Source organism: Siphateles boraxobius, unplaced genomic scaffold, assembly GCF_051911475.1.
Source record: "Siphateles boraxobius isolate OS27281-9 unplaced genomic scaffold, OSU_SipBor_1 130, whole genome shotgun sequence".
NCBI lineage: Eukaryota > Metazoa > Chordata > Actinopteri > Cypriniformes > Leuciscidae > Siphateles > Siphateles boraxobius.
Window position 1 is genome coordinate 46,146,201 of NW_027508734.1, and position 26,972 is coordinate 46,173,172.

Sequence of the window (26,972 nt, forward strand, 5' to 3'; positions counted from 1 at the left end):
ATTAAGACCACCACATTTTTTGGAGATTAAATTGGGAATGAAAAACCATGGAAGGCTATTATCACAAAGACAATGCTTGATCCAATTAATTTTAAATATATTATTGATAGTGTCAAAGTCTAAAGCATTTAGTCCTCCTTCTGATACACTTCTAATTATGGTTTTCCTTTTAATATATTCTGTCTTACCTCTCCAAATAAATTTAAATAAGATTTTGTCAACTGCAGCACACATTTTAGAATCTACATAAAGAGATAACGCTGGATATACAATTCTGGAGATGCCTTCAGCCTTTGATATCAACACACGACCTTGAATAGATACATTTCTTTGGAGCCAACAGTTAAAAATATTTCTTGTTTTTTGTAATCTTTTCAAAAAATTTCTGTTAGTCTCTCAGCATCTGATTTACTAATTACAATACCCAAGTATCTGACTAATTGTTTAACCTGTATTCCAGATATATATGAGTCTTCAAGTTGGTGTACAGCCATAATCTCACTCTTAGCCTGATTCACAGTTAGACCTGAGGCATCAAAGAACAATTTAAGTGCCTCCAAAATAACAGGGACCTGATCTTTGTTTTTCAAAAATAAACAAGTGTCATCAGCGAGTTGACTAATAGTTAAAGTGAAATCTCCTATTTCAATACCTTTGATTTGAGAGCAATGCAGAGTGTAAAGATTCAAAGTTTCGGCTACTAATAAAAATAAAAATGGGGAAATAGGACATCCCTGTCTAATGCCTCTTTTCAAAACGAGCAGACGTACCATTAGATAAAGAAACACTACTTGAAATATTTTTGTAAAGTGTGTGCATCATATTTGTAAAAGTTGGGCCAAAACCAAAATAATTAAGAGCTTGATACATGAAATTGTGCTCTACTGTATCGAAAGCCTTACAAAAATCTACAAATAAAATAAGAGCTTCCTCATTGACCAAATCTGAATAATCTAAGAGGTCTAAGATCAGTCTAATATTGTTTGAAATACTTCTTCCTTTCATAAATCCAGACTGTGTGACAGATATGATTTCCTCCAAACATGGTTTTAACCTATTGGCGTATAGAGATGCTAACAATTTGTAGTCAGAGTTGAGCAGTGTGATTGGGCGCCAATTATCTAAATGCAAGACGTCTTTATTTGGTTTTGGAACTAGTGTTATTACTCCCTGTTTCATAGATTCTGTAAGTTCTCCATTTGCTGCACATTCATTGAACACATTCAAAATAAACTCTCTAATTTCTTCCCAAAAACATCTGTAAAACTCAAACGGTAAACCATCGGGTCCTGGGCTTTTGTTAAATGGTGTTTTTTTGATGATATCATCTAATTCTTTCAATGACATCTCCTCTTCACAAAGGTTTTTGCTGTTTATATTTATACTAGGAATGTAAGGCTGTATCTTGTTAAAAAATAAATCACTTAAATCAGGATTAAAAGATGATGTATATAATTTTTGGTAAAAATCTGAAACAAATTTTGAAATTATTTTATCATCTGATATAAGTGTGTTATCAATATACAAAGAGGAAGTTTTTTTTAGTTCAGCTCGTTTTTTTTCCAAATTGAAAAAGTATGCAGAGTTTTTTTCGCCGGCTTCTAGCCATTTGGCTCTAGATCTAATGAAGGCCCCTTTAGCCTTTTCTATATAAAAGGAGTCTAATTTTTCTCTTAATGGGTATAAACTTTCTTTCTCTGCATCATTTGGGTTGGGAAGACAAGTAATGCGGTTAATTTCTTTCAATATAAATTCAAATTGTAATCCTTTTGACTTTAAAAGATCTTTACTAAATTTTATGGAGAACTTTCGACACTCATATTTAAACAGTTCCCAGTTTAAGGTACTAGAAATATTAGTATTTTTTTAAAAGAATCAATTATGTCTTTAATACCCAAACAATAATCAGAATTGTTTAATAAAGGGCTATTCAATTTCCAATACCCTGGTTTCCTAAAACAGTTAGAATTAGTGTCAGAGATTTCTAACTCGATACCTGCATGATCAGTTAAGGGTGCATTGGAAATAGAACATGATTTAACCGAAGAAATCAGATTATCAGATATTAACCAAAAATCAATACGTGATTTTTGTGTCAAATCAGATTTAAACCAGGTGAAGGAAGGGGAAGAGTCATTATGTAAGAATCTATGAATATCTACCAAAGAGAGACTGGAACACATATCACTAATTATTTTGTTGACAGTAATGCCATATTTTGGAGGAAATCTATCATAGCATAAATCAGGAGCCTCATTAAAGTCCCCACCCATAATTAGTGATGTAGATGGGTATTTTGTTTTTAAAGAAATTAATTTGGAGGTTAAATCTGTAAAGAGACAACTATTAAGACTGGATCGGTTGAAGCCATAGACATTTGCTAGAATAACAATGTTTTCCCCAAACTGGATAACAATAATTAACCACCTGCCTTCATTTGAACAATGTGATTCAAGTACAGTGTAATTAAAGTGTTGATTAAATAAAATCATAACCCCAGCAGAATTATTGGAACCATGACAGTAGATAATTTTACTCCCCCACTGATTCGACCAGAAACTTTCGACTTTCACAACTGAATGCGTTTCTTGTAAAAAAATAGACATCTCTACACTTCGATTTACAAAAAAGAAATAAAGCTTTACGTTTGGTTAAGTCTCGGATTCCCCTAACATTAAGTGAAAAACAGTTCAACTTAAGTGACATAAAACAAACAACAAGAACGTGTAACCAAAATCTATTATATAGTAAATAAAACTAAAACTTCTAAATGGATTAAGGTAGACAAAAAGTGAGTGCAACACTTATCCAGACCTCCTCATTATAACGTTAATAAGAACAGGTTTAACGTTTCTCTAACCTAGGTTGGCACCCTTACAAGAAGTAACTTAAGTTCCCCGAGAATGAAAAACCTCACAGAGTGTTAGAAACACGGCAAAGAGTCACTTATGTGAGGTCAGCTGTAAATTTCTTCCCGTCGATGATGGCAGCTGAGCCCTGAAACCCTGCACGTTTACCTTCCAGTCTAGCTTGGTTCACAAGTGGCCACAGGATGTTTCGAGCCTCCCTTGCGCGTTGTGTTAAGTCCTCCGTTATCCTGATATTCTTTTGTTTGAGAATTTCGGAACGCTTTGCTTCGGCCCAGATGAGGTCACGGTGTGTGCGAGAGGTGAACTGCACAATAATACGACGAGGCTGCTGAGTGAGCCCTTTCTTCCCAAGCCTGTGGGCCACGTCGATGGAAGACTGGAGAACATCTGCTAGAGATGGTGAAACAAAGCGTAGTATTTCCATCACAGCCATCTTTACGTTCTCACCTTCCACTTCAGGAATACCAGCAATCCTTAGGTTCCATCGCCTTTTGTATGCCTCTAATTCATCCAGCTTTTCCCAAAGTTGTTTGTTTTCGGTCTTTAGCGATGTAACTTGATCCTTCATCACAGTGGAGTTTGTAACAGCAAAATCGGCCTTGTCAGAGATCGCGTTCATTTCAGACCCGAGTTCAGCGATGCGGTTTGAATTAAAGGAGACAGAGTTTTCAGTTGCCGTTAACCTCTCTAAAAAATCGTCTTGCTTTTTCCCTAGTTTCTCAATTGCTTCCAAGAGAACATTATTCGATGGCTCTGTAGTATGGCGTCGCATCTTCGATTGTGGACTCTTGGTGGGAGTATCAGGTAACGTTGAAAGAGCCGATTTATCCGTCTGCACGGGCGACATTTCGTAATCATGCACACGTTTTACTGCTAAAGCGTCTTCCATATGTTGCGATGAGGGAAAAGACCGATAAGTTAGTTATAACCGACGGAAAGAGCAGTCACTTCTCAAATAGCATAGGCCCACAGATTAATTTCCAAGAAAGTGCGTATAGGAAACATCCATCATCTTCAAGAAAAATCCCGTTGTAAGGGTTCTTAACTTTGTAATATTTAGTATCGATTATATTCACATGAGGATCGGTTAGGTCAAGAATTGCACATAAACGCTTAAGAGCTACTGAAAACACGACTTACACAGGCGCCATCTTGGCCCCGCCCCATACACCTTTATTTTGATCTTGACATAACGACCACATCAATTTAAGGTATACGTTTTAAAACGATATCTGTTTTACGTTGACTATTTTGGGGCGGGTACCAAACTTAATTTCAATGTATGAAATTTCAATAATTTTGAAGCAGTAATGTTAATTTACATAAAATATGTAATGCAGGAAAGTTGTTACTTAAACTCGAAAATGTGATTGGCATGATTTATTTTAAAACAAATCACTTTGGTACAAATGTATTAGTCAAAACCATAGTAGACCATAAAAGAACAGCACATTTCACATGGATTTTTTTTAAACGTTTGTGAATCCTTCCCTACAATAACCTCGAATATTTTGGTCAGTCCAATTAAAGTCTTTGGAAAGATGTTCGTCTGTTCAAAATATTTTACATATTTTGTATTTGTTCTATAGGGATAGTTTTTGTATTACCCTGTGAAAAACATAATTTTAATGATTGTGAATTTCGCAAAATTCTTCATCCACAAATGCAAATATACAAATTATAATTAGCAACCACTGTTACATGAAAAGACAAAATCAGGACCTGTCAATAGATAATCAGTAAAAACATGACTTGTGCTTATCATAGCTTATGGCTAGAATGACATTTTCTTTTCTTTTTGTTTCGTTCTGTTCTCTTTGTTTACTCAGCCTGTTTAGACTGAATTTTTGCTTGTTTACATATAAACAGATACAATTTACAGATAAAGTAAGTAAAGAAGGAAAATAAATACGTCTGAAATAATGTTTTGTGATTTGTCACTGTTTATAATATTAACGGTTTTTTGATGATATGGACAAAGTAAGATTTGCAGCAGCATTAATTTATTTATTTTCGCGATGAGTGCAGCCCGAGAATGTCTCTGGTTGAACCGGAAAAGCATCGCGTTATGTGGCATTTTAAACCGGAACTGAATAGTAAACATATTCTGCGAAAATAGTCAAAAGATATGTGTTATAAGTTATTGTTTAAATATCTTAGAGAAACTAATTTAATTGAGAGGATATAGATTTTTTTTAAACAATGTAGTAGACATTCTGGTCCACACTCCATACCATTTGATGGCGGTAATGCACCAGTTCGTTTTCTGCCAATCGCCATTAAACCCTAGAAGAAGAAAAAATCAAAAAATAGGCTAGCTGTTTAAGTCTGAGTTTAACACGAATCACAGCGCTCATAAATACTATTTAGTGTATTTCTTTCTCTAGTGCAGTGAGATTTCTGAAGAACACAAAGGAAAACATTGCGGAAAACGTGTGGCAATACGAAGGTAAGTTTATAATTCAATAGAGAGACACGTTTGCTGTTTGTCTTAGTTTTCGATGAAACGCCTTGTATGTTACATAATACAAAATTTAAACGTGTATATAGTAAGAAGTGTGTGTCTTCAGCTGGCTCCTCCACTGCCTGTCACGATGCCTGCTTTACTGGAGAGACCAAAGCTATCCAATGCGATGGCCAGAGCCCTGCATAAGCATATCATGAAAGAGAGAGAGAGAAAAAGACAAGGTACATGTGTGTTTCCAGTTTAGAGCAAAGTAAATAAAAGAAAGCACCACGTTTAAATTGTTTTGAATAGCACAACAGAATATTGGTCCTTATTACACAAACAGATTCAGTTCATTATTAATTGTGTCTAAAAAGATGGTTTGTATATTCATTTTTTCATACTGTAGAGGAGGAAGAAGTCGATAAGATGATGGAACAGAAAATTAAAGAAGAGGAGGAAAGGAAACGAACTAAAGAAATAGAGGAGCGAATGTCTTTGGAAGAGACTAAAGAACAGGTGTGTAACGTTACAGCAACACTGTAATAAGGATATTACAAACTCGGTACAAATGACTCAAATGATAAACAAGCCAACTAGACTAACAAAAAAAACTCAAACTTTGATTGATCTCATATTTACAAATAAACCAGATAGGGTTACCAAAACATATAATTTAATAACAGGTTTGTCAGATCACAACCTTACTCTAGTTGCTAGAAAAATAAATAAATCCAGGAATAGGGACAAACAGCAATTAAAAAATCAAAGTAAAATTCTTCATATTCCTAAGAGAAATCAAATTGCACTGATGAATGATTTAAATGAAATTGATTGGGAGTGTAAAGTTGACAGTAAAGGCTGTGAGTATACATGTAATAATATTACCTTAACTTTACAGGAGACCGTTACTAAATATACAGAATTAAAGAGAAATAAAACTAATAAAAAGAAATTGCCATGGTTTGGTAACTCTCTCTGGGATCTAATGAAGCAGAGAGACCTGGCACTTAAAACCTTTCTTAAATCAAAATTGACCACTGATCATTATGTATATAAAAGTCTAAGGAACAAGGTTACCTCGCAGCTTCGAAAAGCCAAGGCAAACTTCTATCTAAATATGATTAAAGACGCAAAAGGCAATAGTAAACTTCTCTGGAAAAGTATGGACAAATTACTTGGTAAAGAAAAAACAAATTGTGATCATGTACAACTTAAAATAAATGGAGTTATTCAAAATGATAATATAGAGGTGGCAACACATTTTAATGATTATTTTTTAAATTCGGTGCGGGATCTGGCAGATATGTTCCCGAAACCAATTTGTATATATAACTTTAATTGTGATGAGTCATTCTTTAAATTGTCTCATGTAGATGAAAGGACAGTTTTGAAAGTAATATCACACATAAATAATAGTAAATCTAAAGACATTTTTTCCATTGATTCTGTGTTTTTAAAAGAGCACAAGGAAATTTTAACTCCAGTGTTAACTAAAGTTATAAATCAGTCTATAAATGAAAGTATCTTCCCCACATCTTTGAAAACAGCTATAGTAAAGCCTATACACAAGTCAGGAGACAAGCTCCAGGTCTCTAACTATCGACCTATAAGCATTCTTCCTACTATCTCCAAAGTCTTTGAAAAAGTAGTTGCAGCACAGTTAGTGGAACATCTTGATTGCAATACTGCATTACATCCTCTCCAGTTTGGTTTCAGAAAACGATACTCAACGGAGACAGCATGTTGCTACTTAATAGAAGAAATAAAATCAAGTTTGGATAGTGGAGGTGTTGTAGGGGCGATCTTTCTTGACTTGCGTAGGGCTTTCGATACAGTAAACCATGAACTACTAATGGATAAATTAACACATTTCTCTATTAGTATAAGTACAATAAATTGGATTAAATCTTTTCTTAGTGCAAGGCAACAGTGTGTATCAATAAATAATGTATCATCTCCCTTACAAGCATGCACTATGGGTGTGCCTCAGGGCTCTATATTAGGGCCCTTGTTGTTTTCTCTTTATATTAATGATTTTCCGTCTGTGTGTATTAATGCTAAAATGATAATGTATGCTGATGACACAGTGGTGTATATTCATGGCAAAACTGTTATGGATGTTGCTCGAAAGTTAACTGAGGAAATGAAAAATATCTCCATTTGGCTAAAAAAATCTCACTTAACTTTGAATGTTGACAAAACAGTTTCTATGTTTTTCACAAACCGCCGCAAGTCCTCGCTATGTAAAACTGAACCAAAAATTATTATTGAGGGTCAGGAAATTTCAAGGGTTGACCAAATTAAATATTTAGGAGTCATTCTTGACCCAAATTTAAATTTTAAAAAACATATTAAAAAGATAACCAACACGTTGAAAATGAACATAGCACATTTTAGATATATTAGGAACTCTTTGACCATAGATGCATCTAATTTATATCTGAATGCGATGATAATTCCGCACTTTCGATACTGCATGACGAGTTGGTCACAAGCATGTAAAACAGCACTAAGGTCCCTGGAATCATTGTACAAAAGATCTCTTAAGATTCATGACAAGAAATCTAGGTTGTTTCATCATTGTCATATTCTTAAAAAACATAGTATTTTAAGTTTTGAAAATACAGTCATATATTCAAATATCTGTCTTTTGTTTAAGATAATAAATGGTACTGCAGGCCCTCCGTTAAAAAGGTTTATTTCACTGAGCTCAGAAATTGCAACTAGAGTCACTCGATCCACTGTCCGGGGCGAGTGTAGGATTCCTCAGTGTAAAACAGCATTCGGCAGCTCAGCTTTCTCATGTGTGGCCATCAGACAATGGAATCAGTTGCCAACGGAGCTGACCACATGTGTACATTTTAGCACTTTTTCAGACCGGGCCAAAAAATGGCTTCTTTTAAAACAAACATGCTTGCATAATGTATTGTAATTGACGTGTATGTGAGAGGGTATTTGTAAATGAATGTTGAAGAATGAATGAAGGGTGTGACTCTTTTTCTTCTTCTTTTATTGTGTTTTTTTGTGCTGTTTTTGAGAGGAATGATTTTATTAATATGTGTATCTGTTGACATCAGCCTGCCCAGGGACTACAGGTGAAAATTAGCACAAGTGCTATAACCTGGTAAAATGCATCTCTCCTCTTAAGGTTAATGTATATTTTGCATTGTCCCTGTTTAAAAATAAATAAAGGAAAAAAAAAAAAAAAAAAAAAAACACTAGCAAATTCGTTTCAAGTCCTTCAAACGAAAAAACCTGCAGAAGCACTGAAGTGTGATGTGATGTTCCCCATGCATTTGCTCATTCCCGTTATTAAAACCTTAATAAACGTTTTTTTATTGTTTATTAGGTTCAAAAAATGGGTGAGAAATTGCAGGTTTTGCAAGAGGAGAAACATCAGCTCTTCTTACAGCTTAAAAAGGTCCTTCATGAGGAGGAAAGGCGTCGCAGAAAGGAGCAAAGGTGAGTGAATTTTTTTATATATATTGAAAAATGACGGACAGTTATTTAGCTGTCGTGTTCCTTGTTATCTCAATCATGCACTTGTACTTTTTGATTTGACCCTCCCCTTTGTTCAGGGACTCATTATTCCGTTTCTTTTCATTTAAATTTCCATGAAACCTGTTCAGTTTGTCTCAGTTGTTGAATCTTTTTATGAATATTTTACATGTTAAGACATTTGCTAGAAATAAAAGCAGTTTAAAGTGAATGTTTCTTTTTTTGCTGAGTTTATATTTTCTAGATATATTACAGTGTAATTAATTATCACGTGTATATGGATTTGATAATTTATTTTCAGTGATATTACATCACTGCCTTCATCCAGTTATCAGTCCAGCTTACCTCTGCACTCAGGACAGCATCTACTCAGCATACAAGGTGGCGTATTGAAAGGTTGCAAAACCTTATTGACCTTGGATTATTTTGAACGAAATAATAGTTGACATTAGATCAACAAAACACAGTTTTGTTCTCTTAAGTAGACCATATCCCTATCCCGTGCTTAAAATGCTATTTTGTGTGTTTAAGGAAGTCCAGTGGGTCACAATAGAGCCGGTGGTTTGTTAGGGGAGCGCAGTAAACAGTTGTTTCAGACACCTCTGATGCCTGTAAGTAAATAAATCTGAAGAACATCTAACACTGTGTGTAGTTTTTAAAAACCGTAATGTCAAAAAAGAGGGAAGTTATGTTTTATGCTTCACTTTCTGTCACAAAAAAAATATTGAGAATTGTGTTGTCATAATCAGTGAGGTGTTCAAGCTACTAATACATTTTTCAGTAACAATAGCATCTTTAAAGTACTGAAACCTTTTTTTTTTCTTTTTCTTTTTTTGCTGGAATGACCATTTTATAGATCATACAGTTGTGGTCACAATTAATGGCACCCCTGGTAAATATGATAAAAAATGTCTGTAAAAAATAAATCTACATTGTTTATCCTTTTGATCTTTCATTCAAAAAATTTGCAAAAATCTAACCATTTCATTGAAGTAAAATAATTGAAAGTGGGGGCAAAATCACATTATGAAATAAATGTTTTTCTCCAAAAAACGTTGGCCAATTATTGGCATCCTTCTATTAAATACTTTTTGCTATCTCCTTTTGCTAAGATAACCACTCTCAGTTTTCTTCTTTAATGCCTGATGAGTTTGGAGAACAACTGACAAGAGATCAGAGACCATTCCTCCTTAAAGAATCTCTCCAGATCCTTCAGATTCCCAGATACATATTGGTGCTTCTTCTCTTCAGTTCACTCCACTCATTTTCTATAGGGTTCATGTCAGGGGATTGGGACGGTCATGGCAGAAGCTTAATTTTGTGCTCCGTAACATATTTTTGTGTTGATTTTGATGTTTGTTTTGGATCGTTGTCCTGATGAAAGATCCAACCACGACCCATTATAAGATTTCTAGCAGAAGCCGTCAGGTTTTTATTTTTTTTATCTGTTGACATTTGATAGAATCCACAATGCCATGTATCTGAACAAGATGTCCAGGACCTCCAGCAGAAAAATAGGCACACAACATTAAAGATCCAACGGTATATTCTATTATAGACATGGGGTACTTTTTATCCTTGTGTGCACCAAACCATGTTTGCTGCCAAAAAGGTCTTTTTTTAGTTTCATCTGACCACAGAACCCAGTCCCGTTTGAAGTTCCAGTCGTGTCTGACAACTGAAATTGCTGGAGTTTGTTTTTGGATGAGCGAGGATGGTTTTTCTTGAAACCCTCCCAAACAACGTGTGGTGATGTAGGGGTTGTTTTTTTTGTTTTTGTTTTTTTGGGTGGGCTTCTGACCCCAAGACTCAACTAATCTCTGCAATTCTCCATCTGTGATCCTTGAAGAGTCTTTGGCAGCACAAACTTCTCCTCACCGTGCATGAAGACAATATAGACACACATCCTCTTCCTGGCAGATTCGTAACATCTTTAGTTGATTGGAACTTCTTAATTATTGCCCTGATGGTCAAAATTGGGATTTTAAATTCTTTAGCTATTTTCTTACAGCCACTTTCTATTTTGTGATGATCAACAATCTTTTGATGCACAACATAACTATATTCTTCGGTTTTACTCATTGTGATGGATGATTAAGGGCATTTGGCCTTTGTGTTTCCTCATATTTAAACTCCTGTGAAACAAGAAGTCATAGACAATTTCATGTTCCTAGTCACCCTTGTGTGCTAAAAAAAAGGTAAATATCAATGGGAATATACTTCAGAGATATTTTACACGTACAAAAATTCTAGGGGTGCCAATAATTGTGGCCAACGTGTTTTGGAGAAAAGCATTTATTTCATAATGTGATTCCCTCCCCACTTTCAATTCTTTTACTTCAATGAAAGGTTAGATTTTTGCAAATTTTTTGAATGAAAGATCAGTAGGATAAACAATGAAGATTTATTTTTTTACAACCATTTATTTTTTTAAAATCAAATTTACCAGGGGTGCCATTAATTCTGACCTCAACTGTATCTGGCACATATTTATCCACAAATTGTTGTCTTGTCTAGGGCCATCAATTCTCCAGTCAGCAAGGTTTCCTCACTGGTTCTTCTGAGCATGGGCAGTTCTCAGGTAGCGCTGTGGTCCATGAGCCATTTGCAGTCACCCAGGCCCAGCAACACACCTCTTATGGACATGCTGCTTCTGTGCCAATCAGCTTTGCAGGCACCACCCAGATCAGAGGTAACAATAAATCCTGATCTTTTTTTTTTTTTTACATTAGTCAATCACAGTCTTCAGATGATGCAGTGTTATTTTTTACATTAGTCAATCACAGTCTTCAGATGATGCAGTGTTATTCTAACATTAGATTTCTTAATTGTCTTGGTTTTTGTTTATAGGACATTTATTTTCATCTTCTCAGGTCTACCAGTTTAATCAGTTCACCTCGCAGAACTTTTTATAACATTAGAATGATTTCTTAGAAACTGCACTGCCCGAGACATTGAGACACACTGAAAAAAGCTCATCATAGAAACGTGTTTAACATGCTCGCCACACATTCAGGCGTGATTTATCAAAAGGTGAAACACATCGCTCACTTCCCCGTAGTATTCTTAATTTTTGATATAGCTTATTTAGATATTATCTGTGCACTTATAGAGAATTGGATTTGGTGAGTTACCCTCCCTTTACATTTTCTGTGTATGTAGGCACACCTTTCCAGAGCATGCCATTCCTGTCCCACCAGCCTCAGGGTTATGCTGTCCACAGCCATTTCACTGCCCAGCCAGGTAAAGAAGCCACCTCACGTGATCTTTTTTTACATAACATTTATCGCTCTGATCTTAATGCGGCTCTTCCTTAAAAACATTTGTGCTTCACTTTACATTAGCTATTCTCTCTTTCGGCTAGAGATACGCATGCAGATTAGTATTGTGCTTTTTTTTTATCTCAACAAGATAAAGTTCCTTCATTAATGTGTCAACGTAAACATTACACCAAGGATAAACAAACTTTTTTGTTTTGGTCCATCATTCCTCCATCGATCTTCACAGGATTCATCCCTAGTGCTAGTATCCCCCTTCAGAAACAGCTTGAACATGCTAATCAGCAGTCTGGCTTTACTGACTCTGTAAGTACTTCCTGAGACTCATTTGGAAAATATTTGGAAGTTATGAGCTTTATCTTCCATGAGAAAATGTATTGTTTATACACATGTGATTATAATAAATAAATTTGTGTTGTCATTCTTAGGCTGCTCTTAGACCCATGCATTCACAGGCTTTACATGTGAGTGCAGCTGGTCTGATGTCCACTCCATCCATGGCTGTACAGATCTCTACTGCAAAGGTGAGTTCAATAACCTGCATTGAACCCCCCTAAATGCCTGTCATTAGATTCAAATGTCATCAACATGAATTCTTTATCACAGGTGTTTAAGAATATTCTTTTAAAATAACTGTCAGTTGTTTTGATTATCAATCATTTTTTGACCATTCACCAAATGCTTTTGAGCAACAGTGTACTAATTTATACAGATAGGAGACAAAATAACAGACATGATTGTAAAAAACAATGGGGGAAACAGCAGTTGTAATTGAAATTGATGCAACGCATAGTCAAAGATGTGAGCACCTGTACATTGTTAGTTGCTATATTTAAACCATTGATTAACCATTTATTTGTTTTACCATTTAATCACTACCCTGTCACTTGAACTTTCAATCCACTCCTCTTCTTTAATCAATTTTTCAGAGATGTTCTTGGTTAATTTAAAATATTGGTATATTTGGTGAGGATAAACATTTTTCTTTATATTAATGACAATCTCTTTGCAGCTGTTTTATGCAAAATAGATTGACTTTTTATTTAATTTATGATGTTTCAGGCTCCATTCCAGAGTTCATCTCAGCCAGCATCACGTCTCGCCTTCGTCCCTCACGCTCAGGCTGGACAGAGATTCTTCCACCATGGAAAACCACTTTAACTACTAAAAGTATGACTATGACAAGTTGCCAGGATACAGAAAACTCTTTTGAAACCCAGTCAATTTGAATGTGCTTATTTAACATTGTAATAAATGTCCCATGCAGCAAATATAGTTGGATTATAAACATTATTGATATTAAACAATAAGGAATGGTTTTACATGCTATCAATCTATGAAAAAATTTGTCATTGTTTGTTGATTTTGGCTAAGTTATTATGATGTCAAAAGTGCAAGGTGGTACTTTACGTCAGAGGATTGACGTCCAGAAAAAGATTGAATAAGCTGTGTTTTCCCTGAAAGACCCTTGTGAACTGTTTTTTCCTGAAATTTACCAAGAATTGTCTGTGTATTTTAACTTTATAGTAAGTTTGAATTGTTAGTAATGCAGTTTAATAGCTGTTGGATCAGTAAGAAATGTCATACATTACATGAATACTTTCTCAAATAACTGGAGGTTGTTTTGTTATTTAATGTATTTTTCTTGGAGTCTGGCAGCAGCAGCCATGCCATTGTGATCAATATATTACAAAGGAGCCAAAACACATCACAAATGGAAATAAAGACATGATTTATATGTGCTTTTTTTAATATTGGCTGGGTTGTCTTGCTAGAATACAAATTTCTGTTTTTCCATTTTATTTTTGAAACAGTCTTCCAAAACAAAAACTATACTCATACCGTAGTCAAGTGTAATGTACACAAGTCAAATTTGGCTTACATAGGATTGATTTTAATGGGGACAATTAACATTTTTTTAAAATTCATCCACCCCTTAAACTTAAAGAAAAGATTTGGTCTGTCTATCAAGTGAAAACAGCAAACATTAAGCAAACCATTATAGGCCGAGACTGAGTACATTACAGGCAGAAGTTAGTTTATTTCAAGAAGAGATCTAAGGCTTATGGGACCTCCTTCTACCTCACAGAAATCTTATATTATAAATGGTATTGTTGTCTTCCTCTGTGCTATCAATCTCATTCCCAGTTTTTGTTTATGGGGTGGGGGTGATTGAAGTCTTCCTGCATCCATCCATTCACCAGCCTGTGTGACATTGTCACTCCCTGCTTTAGGGTATTTTGCTTTAAACTACCAGAGGATAAAAGGGAAGAACACTTGGTCCTGTGATACAAAACTGCATCCTATTATACATATCATTGCCTTTGTATCTGTCCTTCACAGGAGATTCTGCTCTTGAATGTTTTTCACTTCCCCTCTGCACTCTTAATTGCTCAAATAAAATGAACCACATAACAGACCTCTTGTAGCTATTAAATTGTTCCTAATATGTAGTTATCATTTTGATAAAAAGTATCAAAATCAAAAAGGACACACTCATACTACTGGAGACAGTTATGAGGTACCATCCTCAAAAAGAAAAAAGAAAAGAGAATGTCCCACACCAGCCATACATCACAATGGTGCTTTAGTCCACTGTCCATGAATTCCATTTCTCTTGTTCCACAAGAATTAAATTTTGTTTGGAACATTTTGAATATTAAATTTTTAACCTACAGATGGGCTATAAAGTACAGAGAGGGAGAAATAAAGAAAGAATGAAAAAGGAGGGAAGATAGAATTGTTGAGGTCTAATTCTCTCCTATCCGGGTCCTGTGCATCTTGTCAACGCCTGAGAGAAAGGAAGAGAGTAGTACAAGCAAGAGTGAGGAAAGAGAGTGACTAAAAGTAAAATGAACAATGAAGTAGGAAAACATGGGGATGGGGGGCAGGACACCATAAAGTTAAGTCCATATCCACAAAGGTATGAAGAAGACGAAACTGTTCAAAACAAGGGTTCAAGTTAAATGTAGATAGAGTGTCTACAAAAGTAAATGTGCTCTCCATTACAGAACAAAGTCTGAATTGCATGTATATCTGTCAGTTCATTTTGAAGCCCAAAGTCAATAAGATGGTACACAATCACTTTATCACTCCAATAACTTTGGAACAGTAGATATGGGTGCTATTAACACATAATGGTTGTTTTTGATTCTTCTTAAAAAGCTATTTTACAATACAGCATATTTGGTTACACATCAGACAAAATATTAGCTGGTAGTGTAAAATACAAAATGAAATTCCAAAAATATGAAATTCTATTTACATCTCAGTCATTGCTTTCACATATCAGACACAGATCAAGACACATCGAACACTGCAGTAGTACTACATCTCTGTGTTAATCAAAAGTGCATTTGCCAGTATGCAAACAGCAAAGTATTATGTAAAGAAAGCTTTTTTTGTGTCAAATCTTTTTAAATACATAATTGAACTTCCTGGGTCAATTTCTGGACACAGATCACATCTAGTTTTGGACAAGGATAAAAAATATAAAATCAGTCCGTTTCTAAAGCCTAACCACTACATAATAATTATCCTGCATTCAGTGTCTGGTAGAGATATGAAACAAGAACTTATTGTACATCAGGAAAGTCCACAGATTGACATCAATCATTTGGAGACGTTCAGTCTTTTGATTAAATTCCTTTTACAGGCTCTTTTTTTCTTCTTCACCGTTTGCTTATTCATGCGTGTAAAGGTTTGATGGTTTGTTTTATAGTTTCCAGTTAAGGTAAACATTTAAATAAGTGCTTTGCTGCAAGCACACTGGTGAGGCACAGTCGCTCCAGGTCTAGTTATCTGATGAACGTGTCGTGTGCACACAGCAGCGAGAGCTCCATATACCTGCTGTGTTTTATTTAGCCATGGCTTTGATGGCTACCGCAGCCTCCTCATTCATAGCAGACAGGACAGTGATCTAGAAAGAAACATGAAGAGGTTCCACTGAAAACTATTAACATTCAAATATGCTCAGTGACATTTGAAGGGTGACTGCTTTAACAACACTTACCAGGATTTCCTCACCAGCATCGAACTTGCTTTCTATCTCTTTGCCAAGGTCTCCCTCTGGCATTTTCAGGTCTTCTCTGACCTCACCGCTGTCCTGGAGCAGAGACAGGTAGCCATCCTGTATGCCAATAAGCTGAAAAGAAGAAAAACAGACATTTGTGAAACACTATTATTTACTTCTACAGTACAACTGTGTCTAAGGGTGTATTCACACCTGTTTTTTTTGGTTCGATTGAATTGAACTCAAGTTCGTTTCCCCCCTTGTTGCGGATCTTTGGGGCAGGTGCCAAACAACCGTACCGAGACCCAGCTGAAGAGGTGGTCTCGGCCCAGTTCCAAACAAACTCTGGTACGCCACACATAAGAGCATGCTCTCTCCACCGGAACAGTCTTGCAGCACATCTTCGTCTTCGCAAAATCCTAATTACAACATCGTATAGATGACTGTGGCAAGCAGGACGAGGCAGAGGGCCGTGAGAGAACGTGATCTCACGTAGGATCTACGGAAGCATAAAAGGAAGGGAGCGACGACAGTGAAGGACGAGAGAGGACCAGGGGCCTCATTTATAAAACTGTGCGTTGGATCCTTACTAAAAGTGTACGTGTGCCAGAAAGCCAAAAATATTCAGACTTATAAAACCGTGTGTACACCAGAACCTGTGCAGAATTCATTTTATAAATCCCAGTTAGCGGAAGATGCGTGTCCTCCCCGTAGGGCTGGGCGATATGGCCTGAAAAAAAAATCCCAGATTTTTTCACAAAAAATCCGATTTACGGTTTAAATCGATTTTTTTCTCTACGTACTTAAAATCAATCTGCAGATGACAAAGAAATTGTTCAAAACAAGTTTTAACTTTATTTTGTTTTAATATTCCCTTCTGGGATTTGATCTCCATTAAAGTGCAATCAGAAACAACAAGCCAAAAAGACAAGAGGACAGGCCCTGTCTTTGAAAACAATGAAAATGTAACATAAAATAAAATGGGTGGATTGGGATTGGGGGGGGATGTGTAAAAAAAACAAAAAATTTGCATCACAATAAGTGTATTGTGATAGTCAAATGATTTGGTAACTAAACATAATTTTATTAAGTTTACTGGTTTGCTACTGTTTTTATTATTGCTTAACACAAATTTCACAATTTCAATTCAATTCTTGTGATTTGATTCTGATCTTGATTCAATATAAATTCCTTTGGATAAATAGGTACGTAGTAGCTACGTACTACTACCTAAGAACTATCGTACTACTATCTAAAAGTAGATACGTTAATGTGTTAATTGTTCTCCCAAAAAAAAAAAAAAATCAACTAATGCTGTAAACATACAGAGAGCCCTGTCAGCTGGTATTATTAAAGGTTAAAACTAACTCAAATAAAATATAATGCGTTTTTTATTTTATAATGCGTCTAACTAACATGCGTGCTATGGGTCATTAAAAGCCATCCTGAGGTAAATATAACGTTACGTGGCTTAAGTTGTTCTCCAGCTGTTTTATGGACATCTTTCCGCGGTTGAAAAACACTGATCGATCGATTTTATTACATCTCGGTAAGTTTGTAGTAAAGAGTAACAGATGTTTGGTTCACGTGCCGCTTGAACTGAGATCTGTCAGCGTTCTTTCACGTCACATTTACAAGCGCCAAAACGGTGTTTATTGTTTGAATTTTGTAATAAAACTGACAGAATCTGAGAGCTGAGAATCTGTTTCATATCGATAGTAACCTGCTCTGTCTTGTCTGTCGGTGTCAGTGTTCTGTTTGCTTCACGATTTTTCTCTGTGTGAGAAAATGGATGTGTGGCGTGAGAGCGTTTAAAAAGTGACAGAATTGCGTCTCTCACAGTGAACTCGTGAGAGTTGGGAGCCCTGCAGATTCAGCTTGTAAATGTTTTCGGCGGGTGTGCTTCTGCTGCCGCGGTCTTGCTCATTTGCCATGTTGTTTGTGTATCTCTATCATGGCAAGCGCTGAGCCCGGTCGGAACTAAAATCGGCGTAAACTACACATTCGAGTTAATCGATAAAATCGATTTATCGCCCAGCCCTACCTCCCCGAAACAACCATATATGGAGCTTACAACGCCTAGTTTTACTATGCATATCCTCATCTGTGTATCATTTGCATATGATTATTCATCCACGTGATAACATGTTTAACGGTACAAGACATTAGGAAAATATGAAATACGGATTTGCTGTCACATTAGTTACATTAATAAAATCATTTAGTAGCCTATCCTTGCCTTGTTTTTGAATAAATAAATCAAATAGTGTAAAATACATTTCAGAGAAAGTTTTTCTCAATCTTTCCCACTGGCCAAAGTGTATTTTTAATTCATTTATATTTTTAATGGAAACAAATAGACCTTGTTGTGCATTATTTGCACGAAACTATTTTCTCAGACAATCTGTTATTATCATGATAATAAGTTTAATAATAATAAGTTTATTTTATATAGCGCCTTTCTCAAACCCAAGGTCGCTTTACATAGTGGGAAGGAAAGTATACACAACAGCAACAACCAAAACAATACAACAACGACAAGTTATCAATATGAAGCTACGAGTTTGGTGTGGAGAAATGATCATTAAACAAAAAGGTCTTGAGATGAGCTTTAAAGAGGGGAAGTGAAGGACAGTCACGAAGAGGTTGTGGGAGGCTATTCCAGAGTTTGGGGGCCAAGACACTGAAGGATCTGCCACCCAGGGTGGAAAGTCTGGAGCGGGGGATAGCCAAGAGATTTTGGTCAGAAGATCTGAGTGAGCGGGATGGAGTGTACGGGATCAGGAGGTCGCGGATGTAGGGGGGAGAAAGGTTATGGAGCGCTTTGAAGGTGAGTAGTACTACTTTGTATGTGATCCGGGACGGAACTGGTAGCCAGTGGAGTTGGTAGAGAATGGGGGTGATGCGTGCCGATCGTCTGGTATGGGTGAGGAGCCTGGCTGCTGAGTTTTGAATATATTGTAACCTTTGAAGTAATTTGACAGGGAGACCAAGGAAAAGTGAGTTGCAGTAGTCTAGACGGGACATAATGAAGCAGTTAACTAAAGTGTGTGCATCACTAACAGAGAGGAAGGGTTTGAGGCGAGCAATGTTGCGGAGGTGAAAGAAGGCAGTCTTAGTGAGTGATTTGATATGAGGATCAAAGCTAAGGGTGGAGTCAAGCAAAATGCCAAGGTTTTTGACAACAGGGGTAGGGTGGACAGATGAACCATCAATATTGAGAGTGAGACTGGGAGATTTAGAGAGGATGCTTTTAGGGCCAATCAGCAGAATTTCAGTTTTATCTGTATTGAGTTTAAGAAAATTGTTTTGCATCCATAATTTTAGGTCAGAGAGGCAGTCAGTGAGGGAGCACAGTGGTGGATCAGAGGGAGAGTGAGTGGTCAAATAGAGTTGGATATCATCTGCATAACAGTGGCATTTAAGACCGTGGCTGCGTATAATCGGGCCAATAGGGAGGATGTATATGAGAAAGAGGAGGGGCCCAAGTACAGAACCCTGGGGGACACCACGTGTGACAGAGGACTTGGAAGACTGATGAGGACCAAGCGTCACAAACTGCTTTCTGTTGAAGAGGTAAGACTGGAACCAATTGAGGGCTGTACCAGAAACACCAATAGCAGACAGACGGGTGATTAGAACATTGTGATTGATAGTATCGAAGGCAGCACTAAGGTCAAGGAGGATGAGAATGTTAAGTGAACCAGAGTCAGCAGACAGTAGAAGGTCGTTAACGATGCGCAGAAGGGCAGTCTCTGTACTGTGACATGAACGGAAACCAGATTGAAAAGGCTCATACAGGTCATGGTGATTAAGAAAGGTGTGTAGTTGTGAGGCCACCACTCTTTCCAATACCTTGGCCAGGAAGGGGAGGTTGGAGATAGGGCGGTAGTTACATAGTGATGTGGGGTCGCAGTCAGTTTTTTTGAGAATGGGTGTGACTGCAGCAGTCTTGAGGGCAGCAGGCACAGCACCAGAGTTGAGGCAGGTGTTTACAATCAATGCAATGGGTTCAGATAAGGATGTGATGCAAGCTTTAAGTAGAGGGGTGGGGACAGGGTCAAGCTGACACGATGAGGAGTTGGACTTATTTATGATGTCAGTGATAGTGAGGGAGTCTATAGCAGTGAAATGGGAAAGCTGAGGTCCTAAAGAGGAAGGAGAAGAAGAGATAGAGATAGCATTTGGGTTGAAGCATTGGTAAATTTGGCTAATTTTGTCATCAAAGAAGTGTAAGAAGGCCTGGCACTGCTCAGGGGTCTTAGGGCAGGCAGTGACAGGAGGCTTAATGAGTTTGTCCAAGGTCCTGAACAGGGTTTTAGGCCTGGACATAGAGGAGGTTATGAGTGATGAATAATAGTTTGAGCGGGCAGCATTGAGGGCGTCCCTATACGTCTGAGTGTGTTCGGTGTAAAGCATGGAGTGAATTGTAAGGCCAGTTTTCTTATATAGCCGTTCGAGACGGCGGCCAGCGGCCTTAAGTTGCCTGAGCTCAGGGGTGAACCAGGGGCATGTACGATTTGCTGGTACAAGTCTAGTCCTAACTGGGGCTAAGCTATCAAACAGGCTGGACAGGGTGCCATTGTACAAAGCAACCAAGTCATCCGCGGACGAGAGCTCGTCAAGGTCAAACAGTGGCGAGGCCTGTATACAGGCAGCAAACATGCTGTGGTCTATTGACCCAATGTTACGACTTGTAATAGCTGTTTTTTCTGAGGAGGGAGGAGGAGTGATCATATGAAAGCAGCATTCAATTAGCTTATGGTCAGAGACACCAGAGATCGAACCCGAGACCGAGATGTCATTCAGACCAGAAGAGCAGAGCAGATCCAAAGTGTGGCCATGAGTGTGAGTTGGAATGTCAACATGCTGTGTCAAACTAAAACAGTTCAATACAGAGTTAAACTCCGAGGTGTAAGAACAATTTGTATCCACATGGATGTTAAAATCCCCTAACATAATCATAGCCGAACAAAGAGATGAAATAACAGTGAGAAGTTCATTCAATTCTGACAGAAAATGTACAGATGGTTTAGGGGGGCGGTAGATCAGCAATAGTATAAGGGGTGGGGTAGAAACAACCTTCACAGCAATATATTCAAAGGATGTCACTTCAAATGGCCTTAGTTCTTTAATAGTCAGATCTGAGCGGTGCACTACAGCCAACCCACCCCCTCTCCCTACAGATCTGGGTTTGGATAAGTAGCAGTAGCCAGGGGGGGTTAGCATGTTTAAATTAATGCAGTCACTGGGTTGTTGCCAGGTCTCTGAGAGACAAAACAAGTCAAATTTTTTGTCCACAATGATATAATTTATTAGGGCCGTTTTGTTTGTGATTGAGCGCGCATTTAGGTGGCCAATGTTAAAGTTCGGACATGATGACGAGGCAGGAGGAGGCAGCCTAGGAGGGCGATGAAGGTTGTCAAAGTTAATTCCACTCATCTTTGGCTGGTATCGTCGGCAACGATCGGGCGTGTGAACAGTTAGGATTTGAGCATCATGTCCAAAGATAAGAGTCGGTTGTCTTTTGAAGCGATGAACATAACGTGGACGCCGAATAATTCCAAGCGAGCAGCAGTGTTTATACAGCGCCGGTTCTAGGGGGGCGTGGCAGCGATAAAGTTTGAGAGAAGCAGAGGTGTAAGCTGGCTCCATTTTCAAGTTACAAAAAACACACAAGCACAGCATAAGGCGAGCTGCGAGGACATTAATCGAGCTGCCAGCGGGAAACATGACATCGACACAGTAAAGTACCACAAGTGACACAGCAACACCACGCTAATACTACATGTTAGCCAACCAGGCTCACAACACAACCCAGTCCGCAATGTAATCAGCGCAGTTTAGTACGCCAACAACTGAACAGATTGAGGACCACAACAAGGCAAGCGGGTAGAAACACACTCACCTCTGTAGCAGTCACTGTGAGGGGAGATAGGAAGAGAGCTCATGCAGGGGAAGAGCAGGCGTGCCGGGCAGTGACAAACAGAACTGGAGGAGCAGGTTTGTAGCAAAGTTTGTAACATTAATCCACGGATTGATACAGCAGCGGCAAAGCAACAATGTTCCAGTGACAGTGCAGGAAGTATTCGGCCGACACCAGGAGGAGATGTGGTAATCCACAGCCACCTACATAGAATGTAGCCTACAGTGGGGTAGCGCGAAGATCAGCAAACAGACAGAGCAGTGTGAGTTGGATGAGTGCCAGTGATGAGTTGGAAAGTCATCAGTATCCGCGCGATATCCAAAGTAAAATCCACAGGGAAATGACAATAATACAGTCCAGGCAAATGACAATAAGCAAGTTCAGATCAACAGTTCGGCAAGGAAGTAGATGTCACGGTAGACGCGAAAACAATCAAACAACAACAAAAAGGTTATAGCGAGAAGCGGCAGCAAAGCGCGCACAGCGTACTCTCACCGGAAACCGGAAATACTTAGAATATAAGCAATTATCTCTGTAGATAAAACATTAAAGCACAGCATGCCAGAGGAAAAGTGTTCGAAAGCATTGCATCCACAACAAATATTTCTATTTATTGAAGGTAAAACATGTTGTAACTTCTCAGTAATGATTTCATGTAATTTAATTGTTTAACTCCATTAATCAGTGTAGGGTATGGACCAATCAGACACATACTAATTATTCATTATATACAAAGGTTTATGAAACTCCTCACACAGCCCAAATGAACAAACACAAGGGCAGAAACAGTGTCATGTTACAGGGCATGATAAGGAGATTTTACGACCTCCGAGGAATGTGGCCACATACTCAAGAGAGAGACTATGAAACAGAAACCCTCCTTAAAACAGACTTCGCTGCATTAATCATAGACTAACTGATCTATAAATGAACATGCATAAAACTGTGAAAGAAACAGTGTAAATGGTTTACTGTCTCGTGTACTATTAGGTATATATTATGGTATGTATCCTGGTATACAACCAACTAACGATCAATGTAACCTCACCTGTATCATGCCTCCTACCTAATTAATCCTCATTTAATGACTCACACTTTGATGTACATCACCTTCTTCTAGAATGCAGTGTGGATGTGTTATAGCTATCTGAGAATTAATGAAGGTATAATCATGCTAGGGACAAAGATCCGTAAATCAACTAAGAGCCACTTTCCCTCTCAGACATGTCACCTTTCTGATTGGTCGAGTTCAACCCTTAGGGGAGGATCTTTTCCAGGCCTTATTAGAGACAGTCCACATGTGACCTCCCTCTCTTAGTTCTTTCATCCAACCAGATATGGGCTCAGGCAGGAGAGAGATGACTCTCTCACAAAGAACCAAGGACAATCTCAAGAGTTTTGGAACAAAGACTCCAACCAACAACGACTCCAATCACCCATCCTTCCGACTTCCTCACTTCTCCTGGGTGCTCGGCGTGGCCTCAACAGAGTCCCAGGCCTTGACCAAACCAGGCATGCGTCCCTGGAGAAAGAGAACGCTCAACCAACTTCCACTTGACACTGCCGGAACCATCAACGACTTCAATTTTCAACAACTTCGAGAATTGTTCCCATTACAAATACAAGTATTCAATTCAATGAAATGTGAAAATGAAATTCTGATGGTTCTTCTCATAGACCCTCTTCCGGTTTCCAATTTCATCCTATCACTAACCTATTTATGTATTCATGTGTGTATGTTGTTTAGTTTATTTATATTCATATAAATATCTATATTTAGTTAATAAAACTTGTACATAATATGTATTTGGTTCTGTTTTGTTTGCAATACAAGTCACTTTACGATCACGGTTTTTGCTACTGGCTCAAAGTACTGTACAGGCGAAGAAATAATTATTCTTCTGTGGCCATGGAAGATTAACCTGGCCCTAGCCAGATGAATTTCGCTCCGCCTAGCTTCACTCACATCCATCTGGAACCTCTTCCATTGAGAGTGATTTCTCCAACCAACTTTATGGTTTAGCCAATCAGGACGCAGGGCGGGAGTTTCATAGATGTGACGTAGTGGAGAAGCGACCGTTTTGTTTTTGTTTGTGGCGAGCTTTTCCAAGTGTGGCGACCCGAGTAAAGATGTACTAAGATTTAGAAAATTTCGCTCAACCTACACGTTAGCCCAGACAACTGGGCCACAAGTGAGGTGGGCGGTTATACAGTTACCGACTACGCCACCCCGGGGCCTACTTCCGGGGAATTTCCCTTCGCACTAGAGCAAGGCTCACAGGCTCGTTTTAACAGAGTCAGGTATCAGACTTGGGTTGAGTACAAACAATAAAAACTTTATTTTTTTCATCAAAAGTCTTCCAATTTTATTTAAGACACCAATAAATCAAAAAGACGAATCCACACAAATAACACACAGACCTCGCTTCAGAATTGGGCGCTGGCTTCCCGTGGCAGCAATGACACGGCAATCATACGTGCACACTCACATCACACCTCAATATGAGCACAGCATTCGGAGCACAGCATTCAGGCAAAAGAACCCACCACCACAATCGGGAAGAGACGCTTATCTTTCTGCCACTGATCGCCCCAATTCTGAAGGAAGAGAAAACAAAATTGTTTTTTCCTGCGTCGCTCTCATCAGCGTCACGGGTTGGCTTCGGTGTGAGTGGTTGAAATAGCACGTCGATAAAGATGACAGACAAGTGGCTTATCCAATCATATGCAAGGATTTTTGATAAGGCCCAGCCTTCTGAAACGCCATTTCAATGGATTTGTTCCAGATGGATGAGTGAAGCTAGGCGGAGCGAAATTCATCTGGCTAGGGCCAGGTTAATGGAAGATACCTTTTTCTTAGAATAAATTAATAATCAAAAGAGTTCGTTGGAAGAACTGATTAATTGATTGTAATATTAATTCAGCCACACCAAGTTAATCCAATTACCGGTAACTGACCCAAATATTTATAATTAATAATAACAAGATATTATTGATTATTAATATTTCCAAAAGCTGAGTTCCTTACATATATGGTGGAGAATTTTAAGGCATCGTATTAAACATTGTATGCAAGCAGACAGTAATCAATCATATGTTGTCCCATAAGTTTTTATTAACATCTCATACATGCACGTACAAGTTTCTGGGTAAATCAGCAACTATAGCTTGAATATGCCTTCCTACGAATGGCAGAAAGTTCACAAATGCTATAATGCATATTTAAATCGTACGATAAGAAACTCCTGATATTAGCGAAGAAAGCCTAATTTCAGATATAAATCGAGCATAAGCCTTCTCTGACGAAGAAATCTCAGATTAGCCGCGCGCATAAATGGTACCAGAACAAATTAACCTGATATGGACGAAGAAATCTCCATTTTCAGCATTTTTGAATGTGATCTGAGCGATGTTCCTCAATCACCGATTAAGGCCTTATTATGCGTTACGTCATTGTATTCATATTAAACCGCTGAAGCGCTCATATGAAACAATCGCGTCGAATTAGTGGTATAAATTCTAGCCCAGCTAACTAATTTGCCATTGTCTGTGTGCTGTTTTGATTTGTTAAAAAGAGTCACTCACACGCAACGTCGTGTCTAAGCGAGAGACTCCGCTGCTCCGGCCGATCTGTGTTGTTGGTTGGCATTGCATCCGGAACGCGAGCAGGCGTTCCTATCTAGTTTTTCTGACAACAGCACCAATCTCACAGACCCTCGTGTAAACGAGCGACAGTTGTAGCCAATAGCTCCCTCAATCCTAACTTACAAGTAAAACCCTCTACCTCGAGTGATAGTTTTAGCACCGCCTAAAAACTTAAGACACGTTAGAGCGTAAAGTGTAATCTTAAACCAAAGACTATAGATTTTGCGTGATTTGAACTGAGTGATTTGAACACGAGTAATGAGAGTCAAAGCTCTTCGAGGCTTTGAATCAAAGGAGTCAACTGCGTCACAAATGATTCTTTGTTTGAAGCGCCCTCGCTGGCGACCCCTGCTGGTCAGAACAGTGTAAGTGTAGAGGAAACTCAAATCAACGGAACACCTTTTACAAACCAATCGCAAAGGTTTTATCAAAAGGTGTAATCAGGTAATGGCAATCCGCGAGCTCCCTAATATCGTTTAATATGAGGTGTCTTTCAAGGCACAATATCTTAGTAAACTGTAGGGCTCGTTTTATGAAAGCTTGACTTGAAAGTCAATCAGACCCTAAATCAAATGCGTCATTAAATGTGTACGAATCTATAAAGTGATACGAGATCACATAGAGACCAGATACACACTGGTTCACGAACCATTGAAATTTAAAACAATTTCGAAACAGCTATGACGCGTAACGAAGCCCAGTTTAATAAAATCACGTGACCTTAGCAGTGATACACATTACACACTCCGAATGATTTGAGACGAATGATTCACCCTGGTGTCAGAGCTTCACGAAGCACGTCTCATAAGAGGGTTAAACCACCCTCTTCTCTCTCTCTCTCTTTCTCTCTCTCGACCCCTTCCTCTTGGTTTCACTTTCAGATTGAAACCCAGATACTTTGGGTTTTTATTTGTGTTTCTTTTATTTTGACTTAAATCTACCCCTATTTTATTTTGTGTATTTACACCTGTTGAGCCTGAATCGTCCTATTCAGTTAAGTTGAATTTAATTAAATTGGGAATTTAATTAAATCAATTTGCTTATCCAAGTTCCCCCCTAGTTACCAGGGGCCGTATTCACAAAGAATTTTATCTTACCACTAGGAGTGCTCCTAAATCGCACTAAAATATTTTAGCTAGGAGTTTTCTCTTAAAAGTTATTCACAACGCCTTTCAGACCTACTCTTTGTAAAGAAAAATGACAACTCCTAAACTAAGAGTGAGTCTTCGTTGCTATGGATGACGTCAGTACTAATGCACGAGCTTGACTGAAGTGACCACCTTGATTGGCTGAT

General features: G+C 38.0%; 2 protein-coding genes and 1 long non-coding RNA gene across 6 annotated transcripts in view; 2 read left to right on the forward strand and 1 right to left on the reverse strand.

The window, feature by feature from the left end:
* The window catches only part of LOC143737774 (uncharacterized), a 146,282-nt gene that overhangs the window by 84,411 nt on the left and 34,899 nt on the right, over nt 1-26,972 (forward strand). The window lies entirely within an intron of this gene.
* Nucleotides 4,956-13,847, forward strand: LOC143737759 (G protein pathway suppressor 2-like). Of its 3 annotated transcripts, none has more exons than XM_077229623.1 (11): nt 4,956-5,319; nt 5,441-5,558; nt 5,726-5,835; nt 8,669-8,781; nt 9,119-9,198; nt 9,349-9,428; nt 11,335-11,509; nt 11,980-12,060; nt 12,325-12,401; nt 12,524-12,619; nt 13,158-13,847. In XM_077229623.1, the coding sequence occupies exons 2-11, from the start codon at nt 5,465-5,467 to the stop codon at nt 13,254-13,256; spliced, it is 1,005 nt and encodes a 334-aa protein (XP_077085738.1). In that variant the 5' UTR covers nt 4,956-5,319; nt 5,441-5,464; the 3' UTR covers nt 13,257-13,847. The 3 variants fall into 3 exon arrangements, with proteins under 3 accessions (XP_077085738.1, XP_077085737.1, XP_077085736.1); XM_077229622.1 differs by having other exon boundaries at nt 4,970-5,319; nt 5,421-5,558; nt 9,119-9,213; XM_077229621.1 differs by having other exon boundaries at nt 4,972-5,319; nt 9,119-9,213.
* The window catches only part of LOC143737766 (eukaryotic translation initiation factor 5A-1), a 36,916-nt gene continuing 23,768 nt past the window's right edge, over nt 13,825-26,972 (reverse strand). The window contains exons 4-6 of one of the 2 annotated variants that reach the window (XM_077229634.1): nt 16,108-16,239; nt 15,942-16,014; nt 13,825-14,886 (exon numbers count right to left, since the gene is read on the reverse strand). In XM_077229634.1, coding sequence (XP_077085749.1) covers nt 15,952-16,014; nt 16,108-16,239 — 195 coding nt within the window. In that variant the 3' untranslated portion in view covers nt 13,825-14,886; nt 15,942-15,951. Of the gene's footprint in view, nt 16,015-16,107; nt 16,240-26,972 lie in introns of both variants that reach the window. The other variant, XM_077229635.1, reaches the window with a different exon arrangement.